This window comes from Acomys minous, assembly GCF_964271855.1.
Source record: "Acomys minous genome assembly, chromosome: 14".
NCBI classification, from domain to species: Eukaryota; Metazoa; Chordata; class Mammalia; order Rodentia; family Muridae; genus Acomys; species Acomys minous.
In genome coordinates this window covers 106,214,495-106,228,179 of record NC_140496.1, presented here as the reverse complement: position 1 = coordinate 106,228,179, position 13,685 = coordinate 106,214,495, and the positions used below count along the sequence as shown (strand labels likewise).

The window sequence follows — 13,685 nt, the reverse complement described above, 5'->3', positions numbered from 1 at the left end:
TGACTGTGGACGGCAGGTGTCTCGTCGCTGTAGAGCATCTCAGCATGGCTTCCTACATTCAGGGGACCAGAGGTTCCTCCCCTCCCACAGTTACATCTGTAGGCCATCTTTGGCTTTCAGTGGAAGCAGCGGACTGACCCACCAGTGCCCCGTGAAGCTGGCAAACTAACTCAGAGTCCCATGTGGCCATTAGTGGTTCCCCGGGGCCCCCTTCAATCTGGAATAGTCCCTCTGGGTTTCTTTGACACTTTGGAAGGTTACTTTTGTTTTATTATTTTTTTTAATCAGTTTTAAAAAAGAAAAGGTGGGGGAGGGTAAATAAGATGAGACGCTCAAGGGCTGAAATACCACTGCTCAGACTTTGCACTTTGCTGTGCAAGGCCTGGGACACCTCTGGCCACTTGGGAGCTGGAGAGCGGTGTGGTCTCAGGTAGATCGTCACAGCAGCAGGGTCTATGGACTCCCGAGCCTCTCTCAGCATTGCGGGGGTGGGGTGGGGGGCAGAGTAAGTGGGCCCGAGCACCGAGCAGAGCACATCGTAAACACACATGAGACACCATCAGGACACCCGTTATTTTACACAATTAGTATCCACTAGAAGAAGCAATTGTGTCCCCCAAAGGGAGGTGGTAGACTTGAGGTGCATGTCTGATGTGTCTCCTTCCTAAGGTGGCCCTGGCTCTGGCAAAGGCACCCAGTGTGAGAAACTGGTGGAAAAATACGGATTCACCCATCTTTCTACTGGTGAGCTCCTGCGCCAGGAACTGGCCTCGGAGTCAGAAAGAAGCAAACTGATCCGCGACATCATGGAGCGTGGAGACCTGGTGCCCTCGGTAAGCAGAGACACAGCCACCCCCTTCCTCCCTGGCACCAAGCCCTTGAACAGAACTTTTCCTTCCTCTTCACTATATAATTTGGACATTTTGTTGCTATTGCTTTTTTCTATCTCTTTTCTCCATTCCCTACATTTATATACTTTAACTTACCTTCCATAAAAATAATCCAATGTTCCTTCTTTTTTTTTTTTTTTTTGTGTGTGTGTGTGTGGTTTTTCGAGTCCGCCTGCCCCTGCCTCCAAAGTGCTGGGGTTAAAGGCGTGCGCCACCACCTCCCAGCCCTCATTTTTAAATATAGGAAAAAGTAGGAATGTTAGGATTCTGCTATAGTCCGCCTACCTGTGATGTCACTGCTTACCTGCCACGGGGGCGTGGCCCTGCCCAGGGCGATATAAAAGAACAGACCCTCCAGGTGGCTCTCTCTCTCTATCTTTCTACCTCTCTACCCCTTTGTCTATCTATCTATCTCTCTCTCTCCCCCACGTGTGTCTCTGGAGACAGTTCCTGTGTCTCCTTATTAAACCTCCTAAGCGGATCTGTTGCGTGGCGTGATTCCATCCCTCTGTACAGCTCCGCCCTTCACCTCTAACCTCTGCCGCCCACTTTTTACAGTGGGGCAGATCTCATGGAGGTTGGCCCAGCTGTCGTTAATCCTCCCCTCACAGAAGAACCTGGTGGGTGTTAGGGGGGTTGCCGCTGGGCCCCACGCTGACCACTCTCTCTGCTGTAGGGTGTCGTCCTGGAGCTGCTGAAGGAGGCCATGGTGGCCAGCCTGGCCAACACCAAGGGATTCCTGATTGACGGCTACCCCCGGGAGGTGAAGCAAGGGCAAGAATTTGGACGAAGGGTGAGCTGACGTTAGCAGTGTCCACCCAGAAGCGGGAAAGGGCATCACTCGGCTTAGGGGATACATTCAAAGCCTTCTCTTGCCCAGTAACACGGATCAGATCTTCCCATTACCAACACTGGAAACTTACACATTTCTAAAAGAGATGCAGTATAAGATAGGGCAGGAATGGCCTGGTGAGTAAGTGCTGGTCAGGCTTGCTGGGTTTTTGGGGTGCTTCGTTCATCTCTGGATTTCCCCGCTTTGCGTTGGTCTCTTCTTTTTCTATTCCAGGCTTATCCTCTTCCCATTTCAGCAGCCTCACAGAAAACTAATTCTGTTTGGGGCAGCAGGAAGTCCCACAAAAGACCCAAGGCTTCCTTCTCACTGAAGAGAAAGGAGCCTACTGGTAGACAACCTCCCAACTCCTGCCCCCCCCCCCCATCCCTGGAGAAGCCAGTAGGGGGCAGGGGCAGTCAGTCCTGGGGGAGGACAGATGTATAGTCACAGGAGTTAGGGATCCACAATGCACGCCACTCCTATCCCAGCCCTGTGTCATCCCCAGCTTTGTGCCCGCCTAGCGAGGGAAGTAGCACAGGGCTGCTGGCCATCACAGGAACACCAACCTCTGTCCCAGCTGCCAGAGGGTGACCTGCGTGGGCCAGGCCCTATGGCACATACTGTTCACCTTGCCTGCAATTCCTGAAGTCCAGGCAAGTGACCATACTTGTTATACTAAGACTGACTCTGGACTCTGCAAGATGGTCAGGCAGACGTGACCACTGTTACATCCTACAGGACTCCCATCGGAAGTCTTTCGGTTGATGTTTTTAAAAGTGAAATGACTTTTGTAGGTGGACAGGGGGAGGAAAGGTCTAGTGAAAAGCAACAACACATTATAATCTTGAGTCCTCCATTTGGAGTTTTTAAAGCTAGACCTGATGGCAGATCCCAGAGTGAATGCCCATGGAGTTAGTTACAAACCATGAGAGGCACCACTGGGAGTTGGAGAAGATACAGACATATCCAACGAACAGCCCACCAGCCACATGCATCCCAGGACTGCTGTGGGTGTGGCCCAGTCACATGGTGACATCATCCTTACAGCCTGGTGTCAGCTGCTGGTGAGGACCATGGTTGAGGCAGAGTGCTCCCTCGCTTTCCCACACAACTCTAGCCTTCCTGCCCCACCATTTCTTTCTCCTCTGCCCAGAGCCCAGGCAGTGTAGGGTCAAAGCCTCTGTCAGATTTCCCTCCCACTGTGGACCCCATTGATGCAGGTTTTAGATGTGGCCTGAATTCCATCGGTCCTCAGTAGCTGGAAGCATCTCACTGGTGCCCATCACTCCTGAGCCAGTAACCTCTAAGGGAGATGTCTACTTCTTTCCAAAGTCAGTCTTTTACATACTCTAGAAGTGTAGCGTCACCAGATCCTAATGTCAACTAAGCAGGTGTGCGTGAACCACACAAGAAGTCCCCAAAGTGAGCTCCCGCCTTGAATTTAAACAGAACAAAAACACTGGCCACATAGGAAGATGTTTGACATAAGTGCCATGAAAAAACAATTTCCTCCAATATTACCAAGAAAACAAACAAACAACAACAACAAAATGCTGGGTGTGGTGGGACACACTTTTAATCCTAGCACTCAGGAGGGAGAGGCTGGTGGATCTCTATGAGTTCAAGGACAGCCTGGTCTATAGAGTGAGTCCAGGACAAGCAAGAGGAGAGGCCGCTCAAGAGTGAAGGGGCTGGTTATTATTCTTCCATAGGTCACAGTTCAGCTAGCAGCACTCACATTAGACATCTCACAACTGCTGGTAACTGCTGCTCCGGGATATCTGACGCCCTTTTCTGGCCTCTGAGAGCACCCACACTACCTGTGGCGTGCACATGCTGACACATAAATAAAAATGAAATCTTTAAAGATGTTTAGGTATTAATTAAAATGTTATTATATAATCAAAAACTGTTGTTTAAAATTCTCAAAAAACTATTAGATTTTAAAGAAAAAATATATGTAAATTGATTCATGTCACTTCCAGATGTAATTACTGTGTGCCAGCTGTGTTCGTGGATTCACGAGCGTGAGATCAAGCCTTGTGGTTTGAGCTCAAGGAACCAGCTTGGCAGGGAAGTCTCTCAGATAGTTGGGGTGTGAGGAATGCCCCCTGAATGCTGGAAACATACAGACACTGGCTCAAAGTCAGGTGCTATGCCTGAGACCCCATTCCCATGGAGCCCCAAACTGTGGACTGGTCATCACGGCCAAGCTCTGAGTGTTGGAGCAACCTCTCTGCTTGATCTTATGTTGATCCAGTTGGTGTTTCAGGGCCAGCTCCAGCTTAGATACAAATAACCTCTGTTTATGACTAAACCCCTGAGCTCTTTTCTGTTCCCTGAAGTGGCCTGGAAATGAGCCCTGCAGGCCAGGCAGACACTGTTTCTGAGGGAGCTATCCAGAGTACCAACTGCCTCCCAAGCTCGCCCTCTGCTGGTGAACAGGGTTGTTTACAAACACTCCTCTGAAAAGCCAGAGGCCAGTCTTTTGAGGATTTCCCCACTCTGGTCCTTAGGTCCTGTGCTTCTACTGTTCTCTCTGTTTGAGGCTGTCACCAGGGACCTCACAGAATGGAGTAGTGTCTCTTTTCCTCGTGGTCCCACTCACTGACCATGAAAAGTAGCAGAACTGAGTGAACCAAGGTTTCTGTGTCCTCTGCTGTGAGACATAGGTGCATGTGAAGTCACTTATTCTGTAGGCCTGGGGGGCTCAGGTCCTTTGGAGGGTACCCAGGCTGCCTTCATAAGTCTTTCCCTATCTTACAGCTGAGGGTCAGAGGAGAGGCAGGCAGGTGAGACTACTAGTATACATGATTGTGTGTGTGTGTGTGTGTGTGTGTGTGTGTGTGTGTGTGTGTGTGTGAAAAAGACACGATCACCCCCTCTCATTCAGGGAGCGCAGCTCAGCGTCTGATCAGCACTCCCTAGAGAAGCAGGCTTCTGAGTGTGGCATGAGCCCCAGCACGGCTCTCAACCCCTCAGGCAGTTTCCTCAGAGGGCAGACATGCTCTCTTTCACCCGTGCCCTGAACATGACATGATGGTGGAGTGCAGGGTAAGGGGACGGCTTCTGGTGACCAGGAATGGGGAAGTACAGTTGGTACATTCCAGTGATACTAGGGACAAAGGACATTTTAGGAGACTCCTGGGGAGATGGAGAGCTTGATCTCACCATGGTCACCATCATCCATTTGTTGGGACATTTGTTAATTTCCTTCCGTATCTAAGACTTAGGACCAGTAGTAGGCCTGTAACCCCTGCACGCTGAGGTGGGAGTCCAAAGCAGGAAGGAAGCTACTGCATGCCAAACAGCATGCCTACACTGGCCTGCTCAACCATCCTGGGATCGCCTCATGTGCTCGTGGAACTTAAGATGCAGAGATGCGAGGTGGGAGTTCTAGGAAGTGGTCCAGTCAGGCAGTGTTAAAGAGAATTTGTTTTCGTCTCTTACAGTTATGCAGTTGGATGGGCTCAACTGGTGGGTTCTCCCGTGAGGTCCCCAATATTGTAGTACAATATTGTAGTAGTTGGATACTGGCTAAATCCGGACACGTATCTGCGGAGCATGGCTCGGGGCTAGCCAGCCTGGCATTTCCACTCTCATGGCCTCTCCCCGGGGATAGCTGAGACTCTCACTACTTGGCAATGGCAGAGGAGTTGAACATTATGGAAAGAAGCTGGTTTTCCCTAGAGTAAATATTAGACAAGACCAGGCAGAAAATGCAGTTTCTTCTGGCAAAATTGTATGTATACCAAATGTTTAAGAGTTAGTTTCTTTGTAGTTTATTATCGGCAAATGTTTAATTTGTATGGCCATTTTTATACATTTGCCCACCTGGGGTAGTGTAAATATTACCCAGGCAAAAGAGAGGGTCTCATGAGTGGAAAAAGCTTAAGAGGTCTTTACCTCGTCTCTGAGAGCCTGTAGCCTCATTCCTGCTGTTGTCAACTGCTCCACAATTACAGGGCAGCTCAGGCTGAGCTCAGTGTCTCAGTGGAAGAATGAACAGGGTCCAAGTGAAAGGTGGCTACACCAGACTCCTGTCCTCATAGCCTGACTCCAGTCTGTATGTGCCTGGCCTCTGTGCGCCCCCAACTCCACGTAATCCACACCCACAACAGGGTGTTTTGCAGCTGGAATAAGACACACCAGCGGCATGAAGGAGGAAATTATCAGCTTTGCTTCAGTAGGTCAGGGACAACTTTACATAGGGGACAACATACATACACATGCGCACACTTGTGTGCACATACACACCACCCACACATGCATGTGTGCTCACACACATACATATATACACACAGGCATGCACATGCACACATGTATACACACACCCTTCTTCTCAGAGTGAAGGACAGACTGGCTTCCTAGGTAGCTTATAATTGCCGCATTGTGTGCATTGACCAGAAAGCTGAGCAAGACAGCTGTGAGGCAGCAGGTGGTGAGCATCACCACGAAGTCCAGTCTCAACTCGACCGCAGGGTAGTGTAGGGCACTTGAGAGGGACCAACAGCCCCAGGAACAGATGGGCTCCCAGACCTTTTCAGGAACTCTGCATGCTGACCTGCTATGCTCCTTTACCCCAGATTAGAGACCCACACTTGGTGGTCTGCATGGACTGCTCGGCAGACACCATGACCAATCGCCTTCTGCAGAGAAACCAGAGCAGCCAGCGTGGGGAGGACACTGCCAAGACCATTGCCAAGCGCCTGGAGGCCTACCACCGAGCGTCTATCCCTGTCATCGCCTACTATGAGACAAAAACACAGCTACAGAAGGTGAGTGTCGTCTCCTTGAAATGAGCTGCTTGCTCGCGTCTTTCTCAGAGAAAAAGTAGAGGCAAGCTTTCTTTCTTTTTTTTTAGGTTTTTTCAAGACAGGGTTTCTCTGTGTAGCCTTGACTATCCTGGACTTGCTTTGTAGACCAGGCTGGCCTCAAACTCACAGCAATCTGCCTGACTCTGCCTCCCAAGTGCTGGGATTAAAAGCATGCACCACCACTACCCAGCTGAGGCAAGCTTTCCTATGAGATCTGGGAAGCTAAAGGCAGTTCCAGTATTGAGGCCAAATTACGAATTGCTTTCTTCTCTTGCTATTTTCTCAATCAAAGTTGAATATATAAACGTGTGTGTGTGTGTGTGTGTGTGTGTGTGTGTGTGTGTGTGTGTGACCATAGTGATGTACAACTGTAATCCTAGCAGTCAGGAGACAGAAGCAGATCTCTATAAATACAAGGCCAGCCTTGTCTACATAGCAAGTTCCAGGCCAATCAGGGCTACATAGTGAGATCTTGTCTTGTTTGTTTGTTTGTTTGTTTTTGGTATTTTGAAACTGGGTTTCTCTGTGTAACAGCTCTGACTGTCCCAGAACTTGCCCTGTAGACCAGGCTGGCCTCGAACTCACACAGATCCACCTGCCTCTGCCTCCCAAATGCTCGGATTAAAGGCATGTGCCACCACTGCCCAGCCGAGATCCCTTCTTAAAAAAAAAAAAAAAAAAAAAAAAAGAATGGCCATAAGAACATGGACACTAATTTGTAGCTGGTGCCACCATATTTGCTTGAACCTCTTTTTCCAAAAGACAGACAAGTTCAGCGCCTGAAACACAAACCTGAAGTCCCAGATGGTGGGGAGGCTGAGGCAGGAAAATCTCATGTTCAAGTCCTGGCTGGGCAATGTATTGAGGCTCTGTCTCAAGATAAGCAGCCTGAGGAGCTTGGGGTACAGTTCAGTGGCAGAGTGCTCACCTAACAAGCAGGAGGCAGGAAGTCAGGAGGTAGGGCACTCACTTGTCTATGGCACTAAATGCCAGAGGGAGGGGGGCTTAATGAAATGTATGGAGAGGCTTCCAGGAACACATCAAAATGGAGCCAACAAGTCCAGGCCGAGGTAGCCTGGAATTCACCCCGTTGTCTGCTGGAGAGAGTACCCCAGAAGGTAAGGTGAAGGGAAGCTGCTGGGAGCCTGGGAAGTTACTAGGGCCAAAGCTGAGGAAACAGGAGGAAGAGGTACATGGGTACAGACTATTTCCTGCTGTCCCCAGGACGGCAGGCACCAGTCAGCCATAAGAAACTGATCTCTAAGGCTACAGTATTCATTCCTTGGGTTAAACTATGGAGAGTGAATTCCCAGCCTCCTAAACATGTCCATGTCCCCTTTTTCAGAATCCCAAGCCTTGCTAAGAGACTTCTAACAGGTGTCTCTTGATATAATCCCAGGATGTTGAACTTTTTCTGGAGTGTTTCCTGTGATCACTTTTTGCCATTTATAAACAAAACAAAACAAAAAATCCCACAAAGATGTATACCTTAAAAACAAAACAGGCTGGCAAGATGGCTGAGTGGGTAAAGGCACCTGAGCTCAAGGCCCAAGACCCACTCAGTATAAGGAACACACCAGGAACACAGACAACTCCCGTGAGTTGTCCCTCTGTGCTCTGCACACTGGCATGCACGCACCCACCCCCTGAATAAGATAAAAAAGGCCACCATGTGCATGCTGAGGCCAGAGGCTAGTACCTACTTAAGAGCACAGGCTGCTCTTCCAGAGGCCGTGGGTCCAGTTTCTAGCACTCACATGGTGATCTGACGCCCTCTTCTGTCCTCCATGGGTACTGCATGCGTACGGTGCACAGATACACAGCCAGGCAATGCAACCATACACCTAAAAATAAAAATAAACTCAGGGCAGCAAGAACCTCTGTAATGTTAAATCATCCTGGAAGTTGTCCAGCCTGTGCTGCCTGGAGCAGCCGAGGGAACCTCCAGGTAGAAGGGAGCTTCTATTTCCATCCTGAGACTGGGTAAGCCAGAGTTTATCCCATGTCAGAATCAGGAAAAAACCCTCTCTCTCTTGAATTATCTGAACCTAAGCCTATAGACTCACGGGTCAATGGCTCGTTGACCCTAAACTGATGGAGTCTCAGAGAAATCTGACGTCTGCAGTTCTTACAACACTTTGTCACTCCCCAAGAAATCAAGTCCCCAGGCCTCTCTGGCTCACCTCTCAGGCTTCCCCTTTACTGGGGAAGCTGGCAGCTGGATCCACAGGGAAGGGACATTTATGATCTATTTTGTCAGTATTGAAAATGGATACCATTTTCAAAGAACAGAGGGGAGATGCTGCTTGGTCCCACTGCCTCACCAGGTCTGCCGTATATACAACGTGCTCCAAGCCTAGATGTATGGGTGACCCAGAAACAGTGCATGGCTTTTACCTCCCTGCTCAGAAAGCAGAGGAGGGAACCACACAGCAGGTTCCCGCTCCTGTCCCGTCCTGCAGGCAGCTGCCAGCAATGCTCACCCTCTTCTCCTTGAGATGTACAGGCCTCAGGGCAGAGCCCTGAAGATATAGGTGAACTAGCCCAGGGAGTCGGAGTTTGTCCACTGTGGGTGAACTGACTACTACAACAGTAGCTGGGAACGGAGCCCTTGGGGGGTGAAACGTGCCAACACCGACCAGATCTTGCTGGAACTCTGCTCTGGGTGTTGGAAAGTCCCAGGCCAGTCTTGGGAGCCTTGGTGAATCATCTTGCTTAGGGCTCTTCCTGATATAAAGTGGGCTGACAGTGGCAGCTAGAATTCTTGCAGGTCCGTTAGTCTGTGATTCTCAGAGGGAGGAAAAGCATCCCCCACAAGATTTAAAGGAATACATGCTTGCTCCTTAAAATATAGAGACCCATTTCTGAGTCCTACCACCCACGCAGGGTGAACACTGTAGAGCACTGACTGGGCAGAATACAGCCTGGGCAGAGCGGTGGGTGTCGTCACCCATGGCTACCTGCCGAAGCACACAGCACAGAAGGCGGTGGTGCAGACACTAACGTTAGTCCACTCCAACAGTTGGGTTGGTTCCAGAAGGCCACATCACCAAAGATGCAGCTCAGGAAACCACCAGCTTCACGATCGCACATCCACAGACAAGAAAGAAGATGAGCAGCCACCAGGCGGGCCCCCTGCCTCGCTTCCCAGTGCCGGTTCCTGTGGGCTCGTTTATGGCTGTTTGATTAAGAACAAATGACAGCAAGTCTAACGTTCTCAGTACTGATGAGGACATTCCCTCACTGCAGGGATCTGCTCAAGTTTCAGACACACGAAGGCAAATCTTTGTCAGAAGCAAACTCTCTCACCTAGTTTTCTAGTGAACACACAAAGATAGCGTGGTTAACTGCAGCTTCAGGAGTGGAGTCTTTGAGGGTGAAGTACATCATGAAATTCCTTTGGACTGAGAAGGCTGCTGCAGTAACCGGACTGTGCTCACTGCGGTGCAGGCCAGCTCACCCTTACATCTGCTTACAGGAGCCTTGCTCTCACTTGGCTAATCCCGGGAACTATTTTCTGCTCCAGCATCTTCTTAGCTCACTGCTTTAAGAGTACTAAGCCTGGAAGCACCAAAAATGGATCTTAGAATTGGACTAGAATGCTGGGCTTGGTGATTCATGCCTGTAGCCAGCACTCAGGAGGTGTAGTTCAAGGCCAGCACTCAGGAGGTGGAGTTCAAGGCCAGCACTCAGGAGGTGTAGTTCAAGGCCAGCACTCAGGAGGTGGAGTTCAAGGCCAGCCAGGGCTGCATAGCAAGCTCAAGGCTAACCTAGGCTATATGACTCTTTGTCTCACAACAAAACTTAGCTCTGTGCATGGAAACTGGTTCTGTCTCATTCCTTTGCAGCTATAACCAGAACTGCAAGAGGCACTTATTTTTCTATTAAAATCCTCTATGGTGACTGAGATGAACAGGGACATCTTTGGGACAGAGGAAGTATTAAGAAGAACCGAGGAGAAATTCCGAGAGGGCACAGCATGAGTGTTTGGGGAACAGTTTTCTTCAACTAAAAACAAAAACAATCTCTGTATTTAGGTCATGATGCAAAATGAAGGCGTTATTCCATGAAACCTGAACTGGGCAGGGAAACTGTGAAAGCTCTAAGGTCCAGTGGCAGCCAGCTCCCCACCCTGACACACACACACACACACACACACACACACACACACACTCAACTCACTCACTCACACCAGCTTGAATCTAGTTGATCAGAAAATCCCAAGCATTGCCCTTCCGAGCTGGCACTCAGTGGCTTTCCGTGTGGTTTTCCTGAGAGACCCTGTATCCTCAAGCGAAGCCCAGGATACCCCACCATTAACGGGCTTCCCTGCAGTAGTCCCTGTAGACAGGAAGAGAGCATGCCAGTCGGCCCGTCTTTCCAACCAACTGTTGTGTTGTGTTTTGAGTCTCTCTGCCGGACTTTGGGAATGCAATGCTGGGAAATGACCTTGTCTTCAAGAGCAGTTGTCCAAATAACTAGATAAGGGTGAAGACCTTCTGTTCTGTTTGGCAAGCTCTAGAACCTTCCAAGCCTCAGTGAGCTTCCTATACAAATCAGTTTTAGCAAAGACTCTGCTGGGTCAGCACTCCCCCATCTCCACCATGAGTAACTCCTCACCCCCAGCATCTCCCAGGGAAAGTCTCATCATCCCAGCTTGTCCTATTTGTGACAGGATAAAGGTTGACCTTAAATTTCCTGTCAGGGGGAAACTGGCCTTGAACTCCTGATCTTTTTGTTTCTGCCTCCCAAGTGCTTAGATTATAGGCATAGGCCACCACATCTTTTGCAGAAATTGTTAGGTGTGGTTAGCTAGCAAACATCCTCTGCCAGTATTTGCTACCTCTTAGTAATACTGTACTTGCTGGCCTCCACTCTGCTTCCTGACTATACATTCCTACTTGCGTATGCTGTGCTCAGAATTGACCTACATCCTTTTGTCAAATACTGGGGGGTGCCATGACGATCTTACTGGCTCTGAATAAAGATGGGCATAGGGGTACACAGCAGTACTTGGTTTCTGCAGCAACACAGGGGCAACACACACACACACACACACACACACACACACACACACACACACACACACACACCCCTTAAAAAGACAATTTGCCTAGTGGTAAACTTTTAACCCCACCACTCAGGAGGCACAGGAGTTCAAGGCTGGTCTTGTTTACATAGAGTTCCAGGATACCAAGTTGGCATGGTGAGACTGTCTCAAGAAGGAAATGGAGTCAGACGTGACTAGCATAAAGCACCAAAGCAGAAGGCATGCCTGTGTTTGCTTGGCTCTAGCTCATGTAACATTAGAAGCAGGTCCAAGAGCGCAGGGCAAAGCCCTGAGGTGCGCTGGGGACAACAGGCTTGGGTGTGTGACTACCGGGCACTACTGCGAGCGCAGACTCTGCTTCTCCTCTACTGCTGGCAGCTCTTTGTACAATCTTTTCACCTCGGGAACCTTGCCATGTCTCGTTTTTCATAGAACAGGCACACACCTCCAAACAGTGTGAACTCCAGCTGAACTTGTGTGTCAGTGAGCCCCATGCTTGTACTCTGTGTAAGATCAGTGTGGGATCTCAGCATGGAATATGCCAGCACTCAGCAAATCCTGCGTTTCCCATGAGGATAAAGAAAAGGAGACAAGGAGGAAGCCAGCTGCTGAGGGACCTAAACACAGGAGAGGCAAGCCCTGGTCCCCAGGCAGAGCCTCTGGCTCAGAGGATGAGCGCTGAGTACAGGGTACTTCAAGGGAGGCTCCGGGAGAGAGAAGTATGGTCCGTTCGAGGGACTTCTGAGACGTGTACACTTCGCACAGTAAGATGAACCCTCACATACCCACCCAACAGGCCAAGGAGCAGACGCAGAAGACCCACCACTGTGCCCGCTCGCCTTAGACACTATTCTTCTCCATGAGAACCAACCACAACCCCTGACTCTTACGAGTCACATCTTAGATGATCTTCATGGTTTAATCACCTATGTACGGATCAATATAATCTAGCTTTGTTTCTGATCATGAATATGCAGTATAAACCCCAGTACTGTATAAACCTATAGTGGATCTCTTATTCCAGCACTTGGCGGGTGGAGGCAGGCCAAGTCCACGTTACCCTGTCACACGAGGCCAGCCTGCCATACTTGAGACTGTCTCAAAAAGGAGGAAGAAAACAAAAGTTCATAAACATATTGTTATAGTTCTTGGGACTTTAAATATGTAAAAACTGGATTTCTGCTTGCAAAATTGAAACTAATGTAGGTAGCTAACAGAAGTTGAAAAAACAAAAAACAAAGAACAAAACCATGAAGTGTTTCTGCAAGTTTCCCCAAATAGCCCTCAAGAAAATTGTCCCCTGCACACCCATGTTTGCAGTACTGTCCACATATTCAAGTTATGGAACCGGCTCGGGAGCCCGTCAAAGGCTGGATGCAGACAACGTGGCTTATTCAAGCATCAGGAAGTTAGTATCACTTGTGTTAGGCACCCGGCACCTGCAGGGACCCGTGATCACCAGGCCTCTTCCTTCTCGTTACTTTTCCACCCTTTAGCATTTGACGAACCTCTATCCACATGGCAGACATCAGGTTGCACTGCTCTCTAGCCACAATCCTCCCCGAATTTGGCCACAAGCCGTCTTTGGAAACCTTCCCTTTCTTAGAGGGCCACAGCCCACTCACCAGATATGAGTGGTGGCTCCCGCTCCAGTTAGCTGCCTGCTCACTGACCAACACGCAGGCTCGTCAGGGATGGCAGCTGGACAGGAGCTCAGTTCCCCTGATGCCCCCACATCAACTCTCCTGCAGTAAGCAGGGCCATGTCTAGGCCATGCACCAGCCCGCAGTACTTATGGCAGTCAGGCCTCGGCTTTCTCAACAGGGGCTGTGGAGAAATCCCCAGTGGCTGTCTGTCTGTCCAGGGAAACCACTGCCATCTGTTGCTGGCTTTCTCTACTTGGTGCATCCTCTGTCTTTACTGACTCTGCCCCTAGCACATCTGCACATCTCGAGCCTAGGTTTGCTTTCTTCCCTGCACCCCTGCTCCTGCCCCTCTTAGCCAGGTTACTCTCACCCTGACCTAAGTGTTCCAGTGCATTCAGAACTGTCAGGGTAACGCCCAAGTGTCTGTTATTTCTACAATACTTTGAGCAC

General features: G+C 49.6%; 1 protein-coding gene across 1 annotated transcript in view; it reads left to right on the top strand.

Moving 5' to 3' along the window:
• The window catches only part of AK5 (adenylate kinase 5), a 200,115-nt gene that overhangs the window by 180,022 nt on the left and 6,408 nt on the right, over positions 1 to 13,685 (top strand). The window contains exons 11-13 of the mRNA XM_084757305.1: positions 670 to 833; positions 1,567 to 1,683; positions 6,309 to 6,500. Of these exons, the coding sequence (XP_084613431.1) occupies positions 670 to 833; positions 1,567 to 1,683; positions 6,309 to 6,500 (473 nt within the window). The remainder of the gene's footprint in view (positions 1 to 669; positions 834 to 1,566; positions 1,684 to 6,308; positions 6,501 to 13,685) is intronic.